The sequence below is a fragment of the Phocoena sinus genome, chromosome 3 (genome assembly GCF_008692025.1).
Source record: "Phocoena sinus isolate mPhoSin1 chromosome 3, mPhoSin1.pri, whole genome shotgun sequence".
Taxonomy (NCBI): Eukaryota; Metazoa; Chordata; class Mammalia; order Artiodactyla; family Phocoenidae; genus Phocoena; species Phocoena sinus.
Genome location: NC_045765.1, coordinates 2,600,242 through 2,622,959, shown reverse-complemented (window position 1 = coordinate 2,622,959; position 22,718 = coordinate 2,600,242). Strand labels below are relative to the sequence as shown.

At 63.7% G+C, this 22,718-nt stretch overlaps 1 protein-coding gene across 1 annotated transcript; it reads left to right on the top strand.

The window, feature by feature from the left end:
- Positions 1 to 579: 579 nt before the first annotated feature.
- Positions 580 to 20,579, top strand: GNA11 (G protein subunit alpha 11). Its single transcript, XM_032626767.1, has 7 exons — positions 580 to 958; positions 11,338 to 11,522; positions 13,831 to 13,985; positions 14,402 to 14,530; positions 17,353 to 17,482; positions 17,566 to 17,719; positions 18,444 to 20,579. Exons 1-7 carry the CDS (start codon positions 823 to 825, stop codon positions 18,632 to 18,634), a joined length of 1,080 nt encoding a protein of 359 aa, XP_032482658.1. The 5' UTR covers positions 580 to 822; the 3' UTR covers positions 18,635 to 20,579.
- Positions 20,580 to 22,718: the final 2,139 nt, after the last annotated feature.

The following is a 22,718-nucleotide window of genomic DNA, read 5'->3' as shown; positions in this document are numbered from 1 at the left end:
GGCTCTGTATTAATGCTAAGCCCAGGCCTGGTATACAGAAGGCATTCCATTAATATTTGTTCCAAGAACGGAGGAGAGGAAGGTTCGTTTCCGGTCAGGTAATGCCAGGGCGCCCCAGGAGGCCGTGAGGGCTGGTACCCCAGTGCCTCGCGTTGGGCCTGGGTCGCTCAGCCTCGCGACCGCAGCTGCGGGTCCGAGCTTCTCGCTCCGGGGCCCAGACAGCCGCCGGGCCGAGCGGGGCCGAGCGGGGCCGAGCGGGGCCGAGCGGGGCCGAGCGGAGCCGAGCGGAGCCGAGCCAGCCTGACGAGTCCTCCACATTCCCACAATCCCGGGCGGCCCCGCCCGGCTCCCGGTTGCGCGTTCCCCTTCCCACGTCGGCGCAACCAAACCCGCGGGCGCGCCCGCCTCGCCCCTCCCCGCCCCGCCCGCGCGACGCCCCGCCCATCCCGACCGCTAGTCCCGCCCCCGCGGTGGGCGCGCGGGCCGCCGCCCACTCCCATTGGCCGCGCCGCCTGTCCGTCGGCGCTGTCCGCGCGCTGGTTAGGTTGTGAGGCGCTGTCGCTCCGTCGCGGCGGCTGCGGTTGGCGGCGGCGGCGGCGGCGGCGGCGGCAGCGCTTGTGGCGGCGCGGGTGGAGGGTGGCCGGGAGGGACCAGCGGCTGAACGGGACCGGTGCTCTCAGGCGGCCGAGGCGGACCGCCGGCCCAGGGGCCGAGCGCCGAGGGCCGGGCGGGCGCGGCCGGGGCGGCTCGGGGCCAGGGCCGGGCCGGCCGGGGGGCGGTGGCGGGGGCGGCCGGCGGGCGGCCGGGGCCGGGGCCGGGACGATGACTCTGGAGTCCATGATGGCGTGTTGCCTGAGCGATGAGGTGAAGGAGTCCAAGCGGATCAACGCCGAGATCGAGAAACAGCTGCGGCGGGACAAGCGCGACGCCCGGCGCGAGCTCAAGCTACTGCTGCTCGGTGAGTGGGGCCGGGCCTGCGGGGTTCGGGCCGGCGGTGCGCGTGCCGGGCGGGCGGGCGGGGCGGCCCTGCGTGCTGGCCACGGCCCTGCGTGCTGTCCAGAGCGGGCTCGATCCCCGCGGGGTCAGCCCTTGCCTACCTGTGCTGTCCACCTCTGGGCCACCCGATCTCTGCAGCCTGTGTTGTCTAGGTTGACTCCCTGACATCAGAGGGGCCAGGCCCTGCCTCTGTTGTCCACATCAGCGCCCCAGACCCTCGGGATCTGCTCGCGCCTATGCTGTCCGTGGCAGGTGACCAGTCCCTGCAGGGTCAGCGCCTGCTTCAACTGTCCAGATCAAGCCCCAGTTTCCTTCAGGATCAGCCCCTGTCTCTGCTGTCCAGGCGGGGTCCCCAGGACCCTTTGGGATCAGTCAGTGCCTCTGCTGCCCAGTCCCTGATCCCTGCAGGGCCAGCTTCTGCTTCTGCTGTCCCGTTCGGGCCCCCAAAACCCTCGAGGGTCTGCCCTCTGCCCCTTCTCAGGAGACAAGCTTCCTCCCTGCACAGGACTGGCCCTCCATCCCTGCCCCCAACAGGTGTGCCCCCTCGCTGCCCCCAGCATCTATTCAGGGCCAGACCTTTGGGCTGTAATCCACAAGACGCACCCCTTGCCTCCTGGCATCCCTTCTCTACTTTTCCCACCAGGTGGAGCCCTGTTCCCTGCAGGCTGGGCCCGTTCCCCTCCAGCCCCCGTTCCCTGAGGCCAGTCGGAAAACCCATGTCCCTCCCCAGTGGAGTGCAGTCTGTGGGGGAGAAGACAGCCTTTTCTCTCTTCTTGGGGCCGGGGCAGGTGGAGCCCTGACGGAGCAACCGTCTCTGTCCGGCCCCTCTCCTTACGTCCTAGTGGGAGCCGGGTCTCCTGGGTCCTCTTCCCCCTCCTGGAGAGGATTCCTGTCCAAGTCTCCGTCTCCCCCGCTGCGCACCTGTTGCACGGAACCAGTCGGCCAAGCAGTCGGCAAGCTGTTGTCACCCCAAATAAGGGTTGTTGGAGGACTTACCTCCGCAGTCAAAGGCAAGAAGGTCGTTTACACAAGCGAAGCCCTTGCCCTGCCTTCTCCGGAGCCCTGCTGCATTCCTGCACTGTGGGGACGGTTGGAAATGCTGTTGTGATGGGCCCCTGGTGGAGGAGGGGTCTGCCACCGAGGGGTCCACCCACAGGACGGTGCAGGGTCGGAGGCGGTGAGTCGCTGGAGGCCGTGGGTCTTGGAGGGACTGCCTCGCTTCTCCCACCTGTGGGGACTCTCTGGGTCCTCCCTTTGATTAAAATACCTTCCCTGTTTTTTTTTCCAAACGTTCCACTTTACCTAAAGGCTATAAAACGGGCCATCTTTGCAGAAAAGACAGGCAGAGAGTAATGGTAAAGTTTGGAGGAAACTTGCAGTGGGGTCCCAGTGGCACCTGGGAGGACAGCATGGCCCTGGCTGCCTTTCACCAACAGAGGTAGACTTTATTTTCAGAGGGGGGTTGAGAAGTTACCAGCATGTTAATGTTACCAGACAGTCGGCCTTGCCTGGGGGCTGGGGGCTGCATGAACCTCTGCACGCCCCTGCTGCTTGCCCTGTGCGCACCCAGGCTCTAGATTGACGTGGGGTTCAAGGGTACGGGTCGGTGGCCTGTGATCCTGCAGCCTTGCTGTGTGTCTCTGGTCTCCCTGGGCCGGGGCTGAGGAGCCTTGCAGGGGATCTGGATGTGTCCAGCGCTCACCCATGGGTGCGGGCTGTTGGCTGCAGGAGCACCTGGGTCTGAGGTCCCACCCCTCCCCCCGCTGGCTTGCAGGACAGGGAGTCTGCACCCTCCTGGGAAGCTATTAAGTCCTAGGCATGGGGGCAGATAGGAAGATGAGAGTTTGTGGGTCCAAGGTGAAGGTTTATGACACCAGGAGGGCGGCTGTGAATGCCAGGCGGAGGTCCAGGGGACGTGCTGGGAGCCGGGGGGTGCCGAGCAGCATCCCTGCCCCACCCACTCCATGCTGGGAGCACCCCCAGTCATGAGAACCACAGACATCCCCAGGTGTGGCCCAGTGTCCTCCGGGGGCAGAATCACCCCCTGCTCCGTGTCAGCACACAGTGTAAAATGCGTGTTGCAGAGCCGGTATGTGATCAGTGTTCGCTTGTTTTGTCAGATGCTTTGTGGGTGCTTGAAAGGTGAATGCTTTTGTTACTACGGTCCAGAGCCACATATGTGTGTGCCGTCAACACACAACACGTCTACGAACACGTGTGATAGGTGTGTTCGGTTTTGTTGGTCCTGTTACTCCAGGCCACATCCTCATTCACAGTCGTCTGTGGTGAGGAATGGGGGTAGTGAGCGTCCCTGCAGGGGATACACCGGGATCCCCACGGTTTGGCGTCGCTCTCCCACTTTACGGAAGAGGACCCCCAGGCCCAGTTAGGAGCTCCAGTGGGGGTCCCGGGCAGGCCCGCCGGCTTCTGCCTCCCGTGATCCCTCCTGGTGCAGGTGCAGTCCCCTGTCCCCGCGTTTCTGCCACTCAGCAGAGAACAACCAAGGAGGCCCCTCGTCCATTCCTTAGGACAGGTTTCCCCTTGAGAACCGAGGCCTACCGCAGGAAGTGCCGTTCCAGGAGCTGAGTGGCTCCGGGATTTCTAAATAAAGCAGGGCGGTCAGTTCCGCAGGCTTCCTGTCCAGCCTGCTGTGGCCCCGAGGGCGGTAGAAAGGGCCGGAATCCGGCCTGGGGTGTGGTGGCCCCGGCGGGAAGGGTGCGCCTGCCCTGCTTGGAGGCGCGAGTGGAACGTGGCCGTGGCTCCTGGCGGTGGCCCTGCCTGTCCCCCGCAGACCCCGATAGCTGGAAGCACCTGGGGCCCTGGGCCACCGCTCGTGGCCCACCCCAGGATGAGTCTCAGGGGCTTAAAAGTTAGATGAAATTTTGTGTCGCTGAAAGGGTGGGCACCATCCCTGGAGGTGCAGGAGCCCAGACTTGCTGTCAGAGCCCCTCTCCCTCGGTGTCCTGCGTGCCAGGCCAGTGGGAATCTCCCTCCCCTTGGGCCCGAGCACGGCCTCGCCACACGTGTCCCTGGGCTCCGGACTCCGTGTGCACAGATGCTTCCCGGCCTTGGCTGAGCTGCGCTGGTCGCTGCCTGAGAGCCTCGGATGTTTAACCACAAAAGGTTTCACTTTCTGATTTTTGTGGTGGAGCCCTTCTCCCTGCGGCCTGAGAACAGGTCGCAGTCACTGCTACTCCTGGGCTGGGAGTTTGGAGCAGCTGCAGACAGAGCCGAGTGGGGACCCCTGGCAGGAGGGACGGGAGCCCGTTTGTCCCTCCTCTGCCTCGGAGGGCCTTGGGGGCAAAGTCCAGCCCTGGGTGGGCGGGTCTGGTCTGGGCCGGGTGTGCGGAGCTGGGCTGCACTCAGGGGGAATGGCCATCTCTGGTCCCCATAGGGCGCTCCTCTCCCATCAGGACAGTGAGCCGCGGGGCCTGTCAGCTCAGTGTCCGTGGACGGGATTGGGGCATCTCCACGGGCTTCGGGGGCACCCATTTGCGGGGTTATTTTTTGGCGGAACTCCAGCTGCTCTCATAACCGGGCCCCAGGCCACAGGCTTGCTGGCTGGGGAATTTGTGCCAATGCGCCCCAGCCCCCTGCTCCTGGGTGGCTGCGGTCTCTGCCCTTGGCCCAGGCGTGGGGCGCCTGGCCGGTCACTACCAAGGTGTCTCCCCCTCGTTTTCCCCACCACATCCCCCCTCCGGGCCAGGCCCTGCCACCCCACGGCCCAGCACAGAGCCCTGCGGACCTGAGATGTTTGCTGGGTGGCTTTGATTGGCTAACTGAACACAGTTCCCTCAAGCAGGTCGAATGGGGGTGACTGGGCGCCCCGACTTAGGGCATCCTCACATCCTGCCTGGACGTGAGGCTCACTGCTCCGGGGCCTGTTGCCACTGATGGTGGCCCTCTGCTGTGACGCGTGGACAGACAGGGACTTAGGGGCACAGCTTGCAGCTGCCCTCCCGAGGCCTTGTGAGTGGGCTTGGGGGCGCTCCAGAGCGAGCACAGCCTCGGCTCCCTGCCTGCAGCGCTGTTGGGGGGAAGGCCGCAACACCTGCGAGGCACGGTGCCCTCCCGTGGTCACTGCTCTCCCGACGGAGGGCTTTACCCAGGTTGACAGGCTGCCCCGGCAGCGCTGGGAGGCGGGTCCCGCCAGGACCGAGCTGGAGAGCGCGGTGGGATTTCAGTCCCTGTGCCTCCCGAGCCTCGGGTTTCCCTGCTGTGGAAGGAGAGCGTTCCCCAACTCCTGGACTGTGGGAGGGTCAGTGGGGGCGACGCATGTCAAACTGGGGAGTGCCGTCTGTGCCTTTGTCTTTATTCACGGTATCGCGCTGGCTGGCAGTCCCTCTGCGGCCGAGCGGGGACCTCCCTGTCTTGCGGTGGGGTCTCCGGAGCTTGGCCCTCAGGGCTGGGTCTCTCGTTTCCTGATCTGATCCCAGTGCCTGCCAGGGAGGTTTGCTTACAGACCTCGGTTGGCCTAGAGCTGAAAGGTCAGACCCCCCACAGAGGCGGGTCGCCCCGTCTCTGCACCATTGGTCCTCTCTGCTGAGCCTCGACAGGTGGGTGGGGGCCTTCCCGTCCCCCAGGCCGGGCAGCTGGGCTGCATGGCAGGGTTGGGCGGGACTGGGGCTCATACCAGTCTCCCTGACTCCTGAGCGTTAGGCTTCAGGAAGCGCTGCACTAGGACCTGGCACGTGGGACAAGAGGGGGGCTGGCCCAGGGGACCAGTGTCTGCGCCTGGAGTCACCTGGGCAGGGGACGCTGGACCTGCTGACTTAGCGGCCACGGTGTGGAGGTCAGATGAAGGGATGAGTCCCGAGGTCTGCCCTGTTGTCCTCCCTCCTGGCCCCTGTCTGCGCTGGCGCCCGCTGCTGCGGTGTCTCTGAAAGGCCCGTGGCTGGCCCAGGCGAGCTCCCCCAGTGCTCTCACATTCGCTCACTTCCCTGGGTGGCGGTGACCGTGGACCATGAAGAGATGGACGGACGTGAAGCCCGAAGACCTTAGCCTGTTGAGGTCTGACAGTTACTGGCTGTGTGACCTCAGCGAAGCTGCTTGACCTCTCTGTGCCTCAGCTCCTTCACTTGTCCAGCAGGAGGTGGGGTGATAGATGTACCACTGAATGAATGGATGAGCGGGGGCGAGGGGAGCATGCAGTTGCCTTCCTTGGCTGCACGAGGTGTTTGCACTTTCTCCAGCAGAAGGTCGCCGTGCCTCTTTGATCTTGGACCTGTTGACACAGCTCGGGGCCGTGTTGGATTTCCGGGCTGTGTTTCCAGGAGCCCAGATCCCCGGCAGTGCTCTCGCCTGGGCCTCCTGTGGTCCTGGGGTTCCTGGCTTCACTGCCCACATTCTAGAATTAGGGATGGCCGGGCTGCAGCCCTGAACCCCAGCTTCTGACACTAGTGTTCTCTTGCTAGATCGTGGCCACTTGCCCCGGGGGTCACGGATCCTGCACACCTTGAGTCCCACTGGGATGATGTCGGACCAGCACCATCCTTCCTGTCCTCCAGGCCCTTTCCCTGCCCCTCTTTTCTCCCACATTTGAGGAGTGGCTGCCTGGGCTCAGACATAATTCCTCCCGGTCTGCGGTCCTAGATCTTGGCCGACCGTGCAGGCGAGACAGTGGCTTTCTCCCTCTGTCGCAGGGATGGGGCTGCTCTCCTCCTTCCTCTTCTCCAGTTAGTCTCGGCTGGGCAACTGGTGATGCCACTGAGCACGCCCAGAGATCGTCCTGCAGGCTCCTGGCCCCGCTGTGCTGTCTGGCCCCGGCCAGGCCCCCAGGGGCAGGACCCCTCACATGGGTGGTGCCCCCAGGGGCCCCCATTCTTGGAGTTAGTACAGGGGATGCAGAGGACCTGAGGGGGACACGTGACAGAACCGGGACTGTGGATTGGGGCCGAATTCATTTGGTTCATTTGGGAAAAATGTGTGTGGTACCTTCTGTGGGCCGGGCCTGTGCTGGGGCTGGGTGTGAGGCTGCTGGCAGAGCCCCGCCCTTGGGGATCTGGCTCCTAGCAGGGACAGAAGGGAGCAGCAGGCCAGGAGCAGGTGGGGCGCTGGGGGCGCTGGGGTCCTTCCTGGAAAACGTGAGTTTGGGTTTCTGTGCAGGGAGTTGGGGTGGCGTTCGGGAGGGGCAGGGCCCGATGCGTGGGTGACGTGAACAGTGGTGTCACGCGCCGGCCCCGGGCCGCAGTGCCACGGCTGTCCTCGTGCAAGGTTGGGCTGGTTGCGTTGTGGGGGACAGTGGGGGCCAGGGGACCCACAGACACAAGCTCGGAGTCTGAGTACAGCCAGGACCTGGGGCCACTCGGCGTCCTCGCTGGGAGGGGGTGTGGCGGTAGGTGCCCTCTGCACCTGTGCAGGTGCGTGGCTAGAACGAGGCCCATCACGGGGTCTCACACGGTCTTGCTTGAGGGGGGCCGTGCTCTTCTCCCTGGTGGGCAGCTGTTGAAGGTTTTTTTTTTTATAGATATTTATTTGGTTGCGCTGGGTCTCAGATGCAGCTTGCGGGCTCCTTAGTTGCAGCACGTGGGCTCCTTAGTTGCGGCTCCCAGGCTCCTTAGTTGTGGCATGCGAACTCTTAGTTGTGGCATGCATGTGGGATCTAGTTCCCCAACCAGGGATCGAACCTGGGCCTCCTGCATTGGGAGCGTGGAATCTTCCACCAGGGAAGTCCCCATGACCAGATCTTCAGGGGGAACTGATCAAGGGCCGGGCAGGATGAGCTGGAGCTGCCAGGGACCCCCGGGCGGTGGCTACAGCAGATAGGCCTGGCCGTGAGGTCCAGGTGGGCCTCGCACCCCGAGACTTCTCTAAGCAGGAGGCTGTTGGCTCGGGCGTGTTGGGGGGCCCGGGTCCCAGCTCCCGGCAGCATGTGGGCTGAGTTGGGCCAGGAGGTGGGCACCTGGAGAGGACGCTGTGGCGGCTCTGCGTCCCCCGGAGCCTTTCCTCCCTCCCTCCCTGGCCAGTGGTGGCCGAGCTCTGGCCAGCTGGGCCTGCTGGTTCCAGAGCCCAGGGCCCGCAGCTCAGGCCTTCCACCCACAGCTCTGCCGGGAGGTGCCTGCTGGGACTGGCACCTGTCACTCAGTCGCTGTTGGCCCTGAGCACAGGTGACACGCCACCCTCGACATGCGGCTGGTGGGGCTTTCCTCCGGGGGCCCGGCCTCTGCAGCCGCCACCTCCACAACCTCCTTTCTCTGTCCTTCCTGGCAAGGTGGCATGGCCCGGGCGGGGTCACTGACCGTCCCGCCTCCTGGGCCGCACTGTCCCCGGGGTGTCCCTTTTGCTGCGTTCTCCCCCAGCTTTATTGAGATGTAAGTGCCACGCGTGTTGTGTGGTTTAAGGGGTGCACGTGAGGACTTGACACGTGGATTGCGACATGATTGCTCGTGAGGCCCGTCACCGCCCCCTCACCTCACTAGTGCCTTTTGCTCCTGCACTTGATCACGGTGCTGTCTTCGCAGCGGCTCCTCTGCCCCCGGCAGGGTTCGGGCCATGTGCCTCGTCCAGGACCCCCGACGTCTCCAGGGCCAGTTGTGTTTCCGGCTTCCGAGGGGTCCATATTCCGTTTCTTGGTTTTGGGGGCATGTCCCAGCTGTGTCGTCTGTGTTGGGCACCAGGGCGTCCTCCGTTCTCCCTCGGCCACTCTCTGGCCGGTGATCACGGCTCCACCGTGAACACCCGCTGTCCCTTGGCTGTTGGCACGGGCGCGTGCACGTGTGTGAGACCCTCGGTGCCCTGCGCTGCCTCTGGGGAGCTCTGGGGGGGCTGCCTGTCCTTTGCGCACCCGTTTTGGAGATGCTGGCTGTGGTCTGAAGTCAGCAGGCTCTCTCGGGATCTCCCCGTGCCCTTGTGCTCGTGCAGCTCACTTGCCCCTCCTGCAGTTCAGGGGGGTGGACACAAGGGGCAGTGCCCCGGGGCCTGAGTGGCTGCCCTTCTCCACCTCAGCTGACCTGTGGCTGCAGGGGGTTGGGCTTTAGTGGCCACTGCTCTGATGTTTCTGGTGAGAGGCCCTTCCAAACACCAGCAGGGCACGTATCTTTTTACAGTAGCATAGTGTCAAAAACAGGGGTTCTCACCTGGGGGGTCCTGCCCCCAAAGGACACTGGGCAATGTCTGGGGATGTCTGTGTGTCACACTGAGGGGATCCTGGCATTGAGGGGGCGGGGCCAGGGGTGCTGCTCAACACCCCAGAGTGCCTGGGACGGCCCCAGTGTCAGCAGTGCTGCGGGGACCCTGGTCCAGAGGAAACCACGCAGGGCATGGCATTCCTGTGTGTCGCCTCCCCTCCCCCACCCCGCCTCCTGCAGCGATGGGGGAGTGTGTGGACCCCTCAGGGAGGTGTGGGGTTACGTGGGGGCCTTGGTGGGAGTGGGCGCCTGGCCTCTGGTTGATGTTGCGGCAGCGGTGGGATGGGAGGTGGCGTTGGGGTAGTTACCACTCGGTGACAGAACCAGAGTCGTATTCTTTTATTCGTAAAAGGACCCAGGGCCTTGATGGAGGTCCTAGAAAGGGGCAGCTGCAGTGAGGCGGCCTCTGCTCTGTCTCCCCAGGTGGGCTCAGGCATCCGTGGTCAGTTACTCAGACGCGGGCGGAGGGCCTCCTGCTTCAGGGCGGTGTGGTCACTGCAGGCCGCTCAGAACCCATGTCTTCTCCGGGAGCTCCCGGGCAAGGAGGCGGGCAGCAGATGCCTGAGAGAGACTCCCTGAAAGACAGCGGCGATGGGTCCCAGTGCAGAGGGGAGCTGCCTGCCCTGCGCCCACGGCACCGGTGGCTGTGAGCCGGATGGCGTGCAGGGCAGGACGCAGCTCAGGCCCCTTTGTTGGGGTGGGGGACGCAGGTGACTCTGAGACAGGGTGGGGAGGATGAGCCCAGGCGGGCTGGGGCGAGTCTGGGGGGTTCTGAGTCCCCAGGAGGGGGCCTGGGGGCTTCGGTGCATGGGTGAGTGGGGACCTGTGTTGGCTGTCAAGTAGGGGTTGGAGGCCCTGCGTCCTTAGGCTGTAGAAGTTCTCTCCTGCTGTGCAGTAAAACCACCCTGTAACTTAGTCGCTGAAAGTGACACACAGGCAGATGCTGAGCGTCAGGAGTCTTGGGGGTTCTGGCTCGGGGTCCCTCAGGAGGTTGTAGAGCACGTGTTAGCCGGGGCTGCCTCATCTGAAGGCCCAATGGGGCCGGAGAAGCCGCTTCCAGGGTGGCCCCTCATGTGGCTCCTGTCCACATGGGCCCTCAGGGACGGCGCTGCCCCCCGGCCCCCGCGAAAGTCCTACAGAGGACGGGGAGTCCCGTGACTCGTCTTGGAAGTGACAGGCCATCCTTGGTCAGATTCTTTTGGTTGGAAGGGAGGCACTGAATCCAGCCTGCCCTCCGGGAAGGGTCAGGCTCCCCCTCTGCATGGAAGACATCCCAGAGATTTGTGGGCACATTAAAGCCACTAAATTGCAGTCCCTGCGTGTGGAGGTGAACAAAAGTGGGGGTACGGGTTTGCTGCTTAGAGGGTGACGGGGCGGTGAGAGGCTGGAGCAGGAGAGGAGCCCTCCCTCCCGCCGCAGCGCGCTGGTGACGGGTGGGGCTGGCCAGCCCTTGATCCCGGAGACAGAGCCTCCTTGTGCCCTTCTCTGAGGTGGGGCCTTGACACCTGACACCCGGAGGGTGGTGGGACAGAGAGGGGAGGGGCCCCAGGCACCCACAGGGCCTCTGGGCTGACAGGGACGTGGGCCTTGGGGCTGTTCATGGGCCTTGGGGCTCTTCAAGCGCCAGAGTCACGCTCGGTCTCGTGGTGGCGTGAGGTTGGGTGAGTTACAGGTTCAGGGGCTGCTGGGGACTGTGGGGGGCGTGGCCCGGCGCCCTGCGAAGGCCCAGCGTGGCCTCGACGCAGATGCCAAACTCGTGCCCTGAAGGAAAGCTGTTCTGATCAGAACAGCCGTGGGTCGGCGGGACGTTGTCACACGAGGGCATGTGGGACAAGGGAGAGCGTCAAGTGACCAGTTAAGGGGGTGGCAGCATCTGGGGGAGACACTTCACTGTTCCCGGCCTCCATTTCCTCGGCTGCGGCCAGAGTTGAATTCAGACCCAAGTTGCCGCAGGTGCCGCGGCTGCTCCCTTCCCATCCCTGCCCACGTTGTTGTCCCGACCTCCCCCGAGCCGCGGCTGCCCCCGTAGACAGGGTGTGCGTGGGAGGACGTGGCCCGCCCCGTTGTCCGGGCAGCAGCGGCTGGCCAGGCGCATCCCCACCTCGAGCCTCGTGGGCGGGACTCCGCGTGGGCGGGGCTCCTCGTGGGCGGGGCTTCTCGTGTGCAGGGTGCGGTGAGCCCACGGTCCCGCTGCGTCTCACTGGGCCGTTTGCAGGCACGGGCGAGAGCGGGAAGAGCACTTTCATCAAGCAGATGCGCATCATCCACGGGGCGGGCTACTCGGAGGAGGACAAGCGGGGCTTCACCAAGCTGGTGTACCAGAACATCTTCACCGCCATGCAGGCCATGATCCGGGCCATGGAGACCCTGAAGATCCTCTACAAGTACGAGCAGAACAAGGTGAGGCCCCGGGTGGGAGCGCCGGGCACGGCTGGGCGTCTGGCAGCTGTTCGCAGCCCCGTCCTACGGTTGGCAGAGTGAGTCCTGGCCCCCTCTGAGGGCCAGCGTCCTACCAGGCACTCCACGCACTGTATCAGGCCCTCTGTGACCCCGGGGGGGTGGCACGTTCTCTTATTTTTCCAGTAACAGCTTTATTGAGAAAACGTACATACCGAGTCACCCATTCAAAGTGTGCAATTCACTCATTGTTAACATATTCACAGAGTTGTGCAACCATTGCCTTCTCATCACTCCGGAAAGAAACCCCGTCCCCACTGGCAGTCACCTCCCCTACCCCTAACCCAGCCCCTGACAACCAGGAATCCACCCTCTGTCTCTGTGGATCGGCCTGTTCTGGACGTTTCCTATCAATGGAATCACACACCGTGGGTCCTTCTGTGTCTGGCTTCTCTCACTGAGCATCGTGTTCTCAGGGTCCGTCCACGTTGCAGCGAGTGTCAGGGCCTCTCTCCTCTTTGTGGCTGAATGATGCTCATTGTGTGGAGGGACACATGGTTTGTCCATCGTCCATCGACGGACGCATGGTTGTTTCCACTCTTCTGGCTCTCGCGGACATGCTGCTGGAACACTCGTGGGCAGGTTTTTGTTTGCACGCCTGTCCTGGTTTCTCCTGGGCGCGTCCCCAGCAGTGGGGGTGCGAGGTCCAGGTTAACTCTCGGTTCGCCTTCCAGAGGGGCTGCCTGCCTGCTGTCCGAGGCGTTGCCCCGGCCGTGCACCAGGGGGCTCTCTCTGGCGGCCTCCCTTGGCTTTGCTTTTGTGGATCTGTTTTCGGGGACTTCTCTTTCAACTCCAGCAGTTTGCCTGGGCTGGCACGTGGCACCGTGTATTGGACCGTGTGTGTCCAATAGGGTTTAAATTAGTCTGTTTACTTGGAAGCTTAAGAAGGCCAGTCAACCAGATTTCTGATATTGGCGTCTTCCTGCCTTGATGCCCGGTTCACGGGTCATCAGGGACCCTACAGGGCCCAGCACTGGGTCTGGGGCCCGGCCAGCCTGGCTGTGGGAATGGGCACGTAGGGCCTGCTGGAGCCTCTCACCCTCTGGTTCGTAGGATTGCTCGCAGCTGAGGCCCCTCAGCGTCCAGGCCCCACTTGAACCATGGAAGTCCAGAGGCATCTGGAACAGGGATTGGCAGACTAAGGCCTGTCTCTGTAGGTGCAGCTTTGCTGGCGCGGGCCACGCCCACTCGCTTACACGTCATCCGTGGCGGCTTTTGCTGCAGCAGCAGGGACAGCGTGGCTGTAGAAACAGACGTCTGGTCCCTGGCCTACGTGCATCCGCAGTCGGGGGTTTTCTGGGGCTGGTGTCTGCTTCTCCAGGCCCAGATTGGGAGGCTGGGAGGGTGAGGCGGGGCTGAAGGACGCTGTTGTGCGGGGGCTGGGGCGGGAGAGCATCCCTGGGAGGTGACCGGTGGGTTCCAGAGCCTGGGCTGGGGCCCCCTCATTCCTTGTTTGGGGTTCTGCCCAGCTGTATCCCCTCCCCAGTCCCTCAGCCGTGTGGGTGGGACCATCCCGAGCACAGGCATGTGGAGCAGACTGGAGGAGAGGCAGCGGTCTCCCGGGAGCCTTCTGCCCCCGGCGGTGTGTGTGTGGGTGTGTGTGTGTATGTGCGTGTGTGTGTGTGTGTGTAGGTGTGTGTGCGCGCGCGCGCGTGTGTGTGTGTGTGCGCGCGTGTGTGGATCTCTGGGGTGGTGTGTCTCAGCGAGGCTCTTTAGGAGCGGGTCTCCGAGCTCTGTGGTCCAGGGTCTGTGTGGAGGCTCCATCCCAGGGGCATGAGTCATTGGACCACTGGACTGTTATGATTAGCTCAGCCTCCCCTTCCTGGTGGGTTGCTCTGGTCCCCAGACCCCATCCCAGGCTGCACATGAGAGGACCTATGCCTTCAGAGATCCCGAGGGTTTCAGGAGCTGTGTACTTGGAATCGGGGGGCAGGTTCTTCTTAGGTCACAGCAGTTCTCTGTGCCTCGGTTTCCTCACCTACAGCACGGGAACACAGGGGCAGCCAGTGGTGTTTGTTCCTCTGTCCTGTTTGGGTGCCCCGGCACTGAGGTGCGTGGCGGCCGGGTGGACCCTGCTCCCGGGAGCCGCCTCCGTCTGCATTTTCCTTTGGGGGCCTGGCACTGGGGGGCGATCGCTGCCGGTCGCCCTTGCGTCGTCCTGACGCGTGTTCATGGGAAATGGGAGTCAATGGTTCCGAGTTGGTTGCCGGGTACTGGCGCTGAGCGTCCCGGCCTGCCCCTCGCCCCACAGGCCAATGCGCTCCTGATCCGGGAGGTGGATGTGGAGAAGGTGACCACCTTCGAGCACCGGTACGTGAGTGCCATCAAGACCCTGTGGAACGACCCCGGCATCCAGGAGTGCTACGACCGCCGGCGGGAGTACCAGCTCTCGGACTCTGCCAAGTAGTGAGTGGGGCCGGACCAGGCCTGGGCAGAGGAGGGTCTGCATGGTGCCTCGTTAGCCGTGACGGGGCGATTTCCCTACAGGGAGGTGGGTGTCTGCGGGGATTTTCCATTGTCTCTCTGCCCCTTTTCTGTGTCTCTCAAACTATTCCAAAGTGACAGGTTTGGTTGTGAAAAGCCACCCCTCCAGCCCACAGCCTCTCTTCGGAACCCCGGCGCCGTCTCTATCCCCGGACAGACGTCCCTCAGAGCTGGGGCGGGGTTCTGTCCCAGGCATTCCCTGCAGCCTCATTTCGCCCCTGTCCGTTCTCGTCCCAAGTACTTGGGCTGCTTGGGCCCCTCCCAGTGCTCAGGAGACCCGGGACGGCCGGGAGGCCCCTGGTGGGCTGGCCTGAGCGGCCCTGCTTGCTGTGTTGCAGCTACCTGACTGACGTGGACCGCATCGCCGCCTCGGGCTACCTGCCCACGCAGCAGGACGTGCTGCGAGTCCGCGTGCCCACCACCGGCATCATCGAGTACCCCTTCGACCTGGAGAACATCATCTTCAGGTACCTGCGCCCCCGGCCCGGCCCCAAGCCCCCGCTGTGGGGCAGCGAGAGAGGGGCCTTGTCCGTGGCTGTCACCAGGTTTCCGAGTGAGCCAGGCCCTGGTGGCGCTGGCAGGGCTGAATGGAGGCGGCCCGGGGGCAACGGCCTCCTGGTGCGGGCTCCGCGTGGGCCCCAGATGGGGGGAGGGTGCCAGCGCGTGCGTGCGGGCGGGCGGGCGGGTGGTCTGGAGTCCAGGCCAGAGCAGGGGTGCTCCAGGCGGGCGGTGGAGGAGCCTGAGGGCCCCAGGGGAAGGTGGCTCCAGGCCCCTCTGCGGCCCAGTTCCGAAGCCCATGCGGCCAGAGTGAACTCAGGGCCGTCCCCAAGGTTGGGCCCCGCCACCCCGTGAGGTCACAGCTTGTCCAGAGCTGCCAGGCAGCAAGGCCAAGTGTCTCCCGGGGCAGCCGTAACAAATGACCACAGATGGGCAGCGTAAAATCACAGAAATGTATCCTCTCCTAGCTCCTAGCTCCCCGGCAGGGCTGGGTCCTCTTGAGGGCGTGAGGGGAAGCTGTCCCGTCCCTCCCAGCTCTGGGGGTGCTGGCAGCCCGTGGCGTCCCTTGGCTTGTAAAAGCCTCGCTCCATCTCTGCGTCCGTCATCACATGGCCCCTCCCTGGGTCTGTGCCCATGTTTCCTTCTTACGGTGACACCACCGATCACTGGATCCAGGGCTCCTGCTCCGGAGTGACCCTGTCTGAACTAGTGCCATCTGCAGGGACCCCGCTTCCAGATCAGGCTGTGTCCCCAGGTTCCAGGGGGACTGACTTTGGGGGACACGGTTCGCCCAGGGCTCTGAGGCCCAGGCTTCGGGGTGGGGTTCCTGCTCTGGCTGCGAGCCTTCCCTCCCTGCCACTGCATGGGGTCCCTTCTGCTGGGCGAGCCCACCCCAGGGGCCCTAGAGACAGCGCTGCTGGTGGTGGTCCTGCCCTGTTGCCTTGAAGCGCCAGCCCCGGGGACGTTCAGGGAGTCTGTTGGGTTTGCCTTGAGGTGCCCTCTGGCCCAAGACCCAAGACGCACCTCTGCCCCCAGGGACCCGCCCTTCTCAGGCAGAAGCTTCTGGGAGAGGGGGAGAGTCTGGGTGCCCCCAGCTGGCCCCCCATCCTTTCTCACCTGTCAGAGCCCCCGGGGTGCCCTTGGACCCTTAGGAGTTGTAGGCATCACACTGCACATGCCTGATGGTACATTTTCTGGTGAGAGTTCAGCATTTTGGTTTCCTTCTTTTTTGGTCAGATTCTCGATGGGGTCCGGGACCTCAGAGGCCTGCGGGGCACAGGCCGGGGCTATCACTGGCCTTCCTCCCGACCCCACGTTCCAGGGTCCCCTCACACGGCCTCACCTTGGCCTCCGCAGCTACTGTGCCCTCTGTCCAGAATGCCTCTCCCCCTCCCTTCCCGCCCCTCCCCCAGGCCTGTGTGTGCGCTCTGCTGCTGTCCAAACTGCAGAGTGGCCCTGCACCTCTGCCACCACTGTCCCTTGGCCAGCCCACCCCTTGCCCACCTCCCCCCTTGTCTGGTCGAGGGCTTACAGAGGGCAGGCCGGGGGCCCGGGCAGGGAGCTTGTGCCCCCATCTTGATCGGAGCTCACACAGCATCCCGTGACAGTGCGATTGGCCTGATGTGTGAGGCCTGAGCCTGGTCCCACACGGACCTCCTGCAAAGGCCTGACCAACACCCCCCCCCCCCGCCCCGCCCCTGGAAGCCCAGGTTCCTGCCTGGCTGTACTGGGGAGACTCAGCTCCAGAAAGGCTGTGGCCCCTGACGCCGTCGGCCCGATGGCGCTCCCCGGACTGGCAGCGGCAGCCCGTGTGGGCCTGGTGTCCACTCACCCCCCTCCCATCCCCTAGGTCACCCTGGCACATCCGCCATCTGCCTGTGCTTGCTAGAACCTCCTCTGAGAAACCCCCGCCAGGCGGATTGGCCTCTGCTGCCTGACTGCCCAGCAGCTGTGGACGGGCCTGGCCCGGGGACCCTTGCCTTCTCGGGCTGCTGTTCTTTCTCGCCATCGTCTTCAAAAGTAGAGGGCTTTGGGGCTTCCCTGGTGGCGCAGTGGTTGAGAGTCCGCCTGCCGATGCAGGGGACGCGGGTTCATGCCCCGGTCTGGGAAGATCCCGCATGCTGTGGAGCGGCTGGGCTCGTGAGCCATGGCCGCTGAACCTGCGCGTCCGGAGCCTGTGCTCCACAACGGGAGAGGCTGCAACAGTGAGAGGCCCGCGTACCGAAAAAAAAAAAAGTAGAGGGCTTCCTCGTCATAGAAAACTTAAGAAACTCACAAGTAGGAAGCGGGGACCTGTCACCAGTCGTGATGGTCAGGGCACCGTCCCTAGCGTGTCCCCGCCCCGCCTGGTGTCAGCATCTGTGTGCCGACATCTCCCGCTGGACAAGCAGCCTGCTCTCGCCATGGCTGGGGTGGGTTCCAGCATTTCATAGGTGATGCCGTGTGGTGTCCAACAAGGGGAGACGGGTTTCCAGACGTGGGACATCCGAGGTCGCCCGGCTCAGCCCCACCAGGGTCTGTGCCTCACACGCTCCACGGCGCCCCCTGTAGGCCAGGGCCCCTCCCTCGGCAAGCAGGCGCCTGGCTGTCTCGGGGGTCCCCCCCCCCCCGCTTGTGCTGTGTTCTCCTGGCTTAATGGTATTGCGGCTTTGCTGGCTCTGACAGGTGACTGAGGGGGCCCTCGTTGCTCTGATGCCTCAGGGGTCGCTGTGGCTCTGGCAGAGGCGGCTGTGCTGGGGGTGGGCATTGTCACCTGCAGCCCCGCGCTGAGCCCGTGCACCCCGCCCTGCAGGATGGTGGACGTGGGGGGCCAGAGGTCCGAGCGGAGAAAGTGGATCCACTGCTTTGAGAACGTGACGTCCATCATGTTCCTCGTGGCCCTCAGCGAGTACGACCAAGTGCTGGTGGAGTCGGACAACGAGGTGAGGCCCTCGCTGGGCCCAGGGAGGGGGGTGCCCACAGGCCCTTTGGGAGACCTGCCGCCAACCTGCTGCCTGCCCCTCAGAACCGCATGGAGGAGAGCAAAGCACTGTTCCGGACCATTGTCACCTACCCCTGGTTCCAGAACTCGTCTGTCATCCTCTTCCTCAACAAGAAGGACCTGCTGGAGGACAAGATCCTCCACTCCCACCTGGTGGACTACTTCCCCGAGTTCGACGGTGAGCCCGCCCTAGCGGCCTGTCCTGGATGCTGCCAGCGCCTCCCTCACCCCCTCTGGGCCTCGGTGGCCTCGTTGGCGACTCGGGAGTGACACGAGGACGGTGTTTCCCAGGCCGCACGGAGGCCGCGGTGCAGTTAGCATGGCCGGAGCTCGGCGGGCGCCTCGCAGGGCCCTGGATGGTGGAGAGAGCTTCGTGTCCCCCGGGGGAGCGTCGTCTGTGGGAGGGGGCACCCTGCAGTCACCGCCTGGCAGCCTGTCCCCACCTGCCCAGGGCCCGGGCATGGGGAGGAGCGAGGCGCGGGGGATACGGGGTGAGCCGGACCCCTCCTGCCATCCCCACCCCCCCACGCGGAGACCCCTGGGGGCGCTCCTGGGGGGCAGTCGGGGCTCTGCCACCCCCTCCCCGGCGTCTCCCGGAGGTGCTGCCTGAGGAGCCGGGAGGCTGGGGGGTGGGGGTGTGGGGTAGGGTGGGGGGTGGGGGTGGGGTAGGGTGTGGGGTGGGGGTGGGGTGGGCGGCGGGCCAGAGCAGGAGGCTGGCTGCCAGGGAGCAGCAGGGCTGTGGACACATGCCTGAGTGGGGGGGGGGGGTGGACAGGGGGAGGCGGGAGCCAGGGAGGTGGGAGGTGGGTCTGCCTGGCGGGTGGGCCTGAGTGAGGGGCTGCTGGGCAGGGGGGCTGCGCGGCTCCCTCGACTCATCCCGCCCCTCCCCCCTCCTCCGCCAGGCCCGCAGCGGGACGCGCAGGCCGCCCGGGAGTTCATCCTGAAGATGTTCGTGGACCTGAACCCCGACAGCGACAAGATCATCTATTCGCACTTCACGTGCGCCACCGACACGGAGAACATCCGCTTCGTCTTCGCCGCTGTCAAGGACACCATCTTGCAGCTCAACCTGAAGGAGTACAACCTGGTGTGACCACGCGGACTCCCACCAGCCGCCTGCTGGTCGCCAGTCTGCCCCAGGAGTCGGGGTTTTTTCATATTTTTAAACAAATGGTTTTTATTTCACAGTTATCAGGGGATGTACATCTTTCTTCCTACACACCTTGTGCACCTTCTCATCTTTGTCAGTGGCAGAGGCCGCCTTTTTCTGGCCTTGACTCGTGGCTTGCTTTTTTCTAAAAAAAACAAAAAAAACAAAAAAGGAAAAAGAAATAAAAAGAGAACCCACAGAAGACGGGCAGAGATGAGACCTGGCCCCCAGTGGCGCGAGACACGGCCTCCGGGGACAGCTGTCGGCCTGCTTTCTTCTGATCTCGGAAGGCGTGGAGACGCAGAGGCTGGGACTTCTCTTTCTTCCTTGTTTAAGTTATTGACGCCCTCACCACTGATGCCGGGTTTCTGCCCCGGACTCCAAGACGTGGGGGTGGGTGGCACCCCCCGCTACCTGCCCTGGGAAGTGCCTAACCATTTCTTCTTTTTTTTTGAGGAAACAAAAAGCAGCCCCTGGGGCCCTGTCTCACAGCCCTGCCTGCTGCGGGGGCCCGGGGCGTCGGGGCTCTCCGGGTCTTCCGCTGGGAGCACTCCTGGGCTCTGGGCCCGGTCCCCAACCCCGAGGAAGCCCGCCTGGACTGGGAGCCACTGTTTGTTTTGTTCCATTTTGTACCCAGTTTGGAAGCAGTGAGGGTGGGGTAGGGACTTCTTTCAGAATTTTCTCAGGTCTGTCCCCGAGAGGCAGAGACACAGGGAGGGTCGCCCTGGCAGGGCTGTGGGTGGCTGGGAGGTGCCCACCGCCCCGCACTCTGCCCGGAACTGAGCTGTCGGGGCTCGTGGCAGCTGGAGGTGGGCCCTCAGCCTGGCCACGGCCACGCACTGAGGGGGCCTCCCCGAGGGCCTGAGGGCCGGTTTCTGGGGGGAGGAAGTGGCCGTCTCGTGTGGCGTGGGCTGAGCACTGCAGTGGTTGGTTTTGTGTGGTTGGTTTCTTGCACCAACGTGACGGGAGTGGCCCGCCGGTGGCGCCCCGCACCTGCCCCGCGCACCTGGGCCCTGCGAGTGAGTGCTCAGGGCGGCCCTTGACCAGGGAGTGCAGAGAAACAGCGCACACGTCAGACCAGCCCTGCACCAGCCCTGTCCCTGTCCGTCCGCCTCCCACCTCCCTCCTGTGCCTGATACGCAGGGCCCAGGGTGGGGGGCAGGCTTCTCGGCCTGTTCTCCTCGGGCATCTCCACCCGAAGGGCCCTCTCTGGTGCCGTGCGTCCACTTGCGGGGGTTTGTGCCATAGCCCTGACGTGTGGCCGGGGACAGTGGTGCCGCTGGCGGTGGGCTCCCAGGGGCCCACAACGCACAGGGAGCCGGGGCAGGCCCTCGAGGGGGAGGCGGTGGGGGGCGCATCCAGAGTGTTAACTTCTGGAGGGGCCGGAGCGCCAAGATCCCGGGGCAAGCCCGGCTGCTGTGCCCAACCTCCCCGCCTGGCCCGCTCGCCTCTGAGGCGCTTGCCCGAGTGCCAACCTACCCCCACCGCTGTGTCACATCACCCAGCAGAACTGCCCTCCGAGTGCCAACGCCCCAGTGGTGTGAGGGGCCGTGCCGGCCGGCGGGGGTGACCTCGCCCGCTTGTACTTGTATATTAAACAGTCCTGATTTCAGACAATTTAAACCTTAATCTATTTAAAAAAGAATATTATATAAAAATGCTGTTTTTAAACCTTTTGTCATTTGAAATGCATGTGTTGTCCGTGCGGGCTGAGGGGCGGGCGCCGTCGGCTCAGTGCCAGTCTCCTGTGGCCGGAGCTGTCCGGGTTCAGGCAGCGTGTCGGGGCCCTGACCCCTTAATCCAGAGATACGTGATGGAAATAGACTTTTCATACCTTTCTTCTGAAATGAATTCTGTTTTAAATTGGAATAAATTTTGTTCCTAAACACTCGGTCCCCTGTGGCTTATTTCCTGTTCCTGACTGGGGGCGGGGGGCAGCAGAGGGGCCCTGAGGTCCCCGGGGTGTCACCTGACTCCTGTGTGGCCTGCGGGGCCCTGGCACCTTCAGGATGGGGTCCGAGGTCACGGGAGCCACAGCTCGGCCGCCCGGGGCGTACCTCCTTCCCTGAGCTCGGACTGCGGCCTCAGGGTCCCTGACTTCAGGTCAATGTGCTGTGCTGTGGGCCGGAGCATCCTGCAAGAGGAACTCTTCCTCGTGGGGGGCAGGGGACAGAGATGGGGCCTGGGCTCTGGGCCCAACTGGCCACTCACTGTCGAGGATCCTCTTGGGAAGACGCACCCCTCCCCCGGCCCCATTTCTTTCTGCGAACCAAGATGTTGGACCAGTGATCTCCCTGCCATCTCTCAGTCTTTTTTTCCTTAAAAAAAAATATTTTTTACATTGTGGTAAATACACATATAACTTACCAGCTTCACCATTTTCAAATGTACAGTTCAGTGACATTAGTTTCATTTGCAATGTTGTGCAACCATCAGCAGTAATTGTCTCCAAAACATTTTCATCACCTCAAACAGAAACTCCGTACCCATTAATCAATAACTCCCCGCCCCTCCCCCAGCCCCTGGCCCCCACCATCCTATTTTCTATGGATTTCACTCCTCCAGGGACTCCATGTGAGTGGAATCACACAGTATTTGTCCTTCTGTGTCTGGCTTCTCACTGAACGTCATGTCCTTCAGGTACATCCATGGTGTAGCAGGTGTCAGGATCTCTTTCCTTTTTAAGGCTGAATCATTCCACTGCGTGGATGGACCACCTTTGTTTATACATCCGTTGATGGTCACTTGGGTTGTTTCCCCCGTTTCACTGTCGTGAATCACGCTGCTGTGAACACAGGTGTGCAAGTATCTCTTTGAGACTCTGCTTTCCATTCTACTGGCTATAAACCCAGAAGTGGAATTGCTGGGTCAAATGGCGATTCCACGTTTAACCGTTTGAGGAACCGCCAGGCTGTTTCCACGGCGGCTGCCCCATTTCTCCTTCCCACCAGCTGTACGCCAGGGTCGCATTTCTCCATATCCCCCTCCAGTTCTATTTACTCATTCATCAGCGGGATGGAAATGCCCTGAAGGCCCCGTGTGTGCCAGGCACTGTCCTAGGCACTGCATATACAGGGAGACAGCACTTATCACCATGACTCAATCTATGAATAAAAAAAGCAGGGAAGAGTCATGGGCAGCGATAGTGGCCATTTCAGGCAGGCTGTTCAGGAAAGCCCTTTTGGAGAAGGTGGCGTATGAATAGGATGCTGGAAGACGTGAAGAGAAGGGGCCATGCTGTGGTCTGAGGGAGGGGATTGCCAGGTGGAGGGCAGAGCACGTGCAAAGGCCCTGGGGCAGGACCAGCCCTGGTTCATTGGAGGAACAGCAAGGAGGCCCGTGTGTCTGGAGCAGAGTGAGTGAGGCAGAGAGAGGGAGGAGGGGAGGGCAGGGAGGGGACAGGGCAGGTCGTGCAGAGCCTTGTGGGCCGCGGGAAGGACTTGGGCTTTTACCCTCAGGAAGGTGGGACCCTGGAGGACTGTGGGCAGGGGCGGGACAGGGCCTGACTCAGTGCTCACAGGCGCCCTCTGGTGGCCGCTGCCGGGAGGACAGACTGTGGGGCTGAGGGCGGAACCAGGGACCCGGATGGAGGGGACTCAGCTGGACCAGGTGGGAGATGATGGAGTGGTCCCAGGTGGAGGCGGAGGAGGGAGTGGGATTCGGGAGGTGGGTGCAGGGAGGGAACCCGCGGATGCTGCCGGCGCGCCTGGCCGTCATGTCCCCCGCGGCCGGCAGGTGCCGCTCGCCTGCTTTCCGCGCCCGTCCGCGCGAACGTGCATCCGCTCCGGAGGTCCTCTCCGCATCCCGGTTCCAACAGGGAAACCGAGGCGCAGAGCGGCCGGGCCCTTGCCCTGACGGTAGGCGGCGCCCCCGAGCCTGGGCACCAGCCGCGACCCGGTGCAAAGTGAAAACGCAGGGCTCTTGTTACAAAACCAGGAGGCTTTCAAGACAGAAAACCTTCCGAGCCCGAGTGCCCCGCCCACCAAGCCGGCCCAGGTGGCCGGCGAGGGGATCCTGGGTGTTTCCT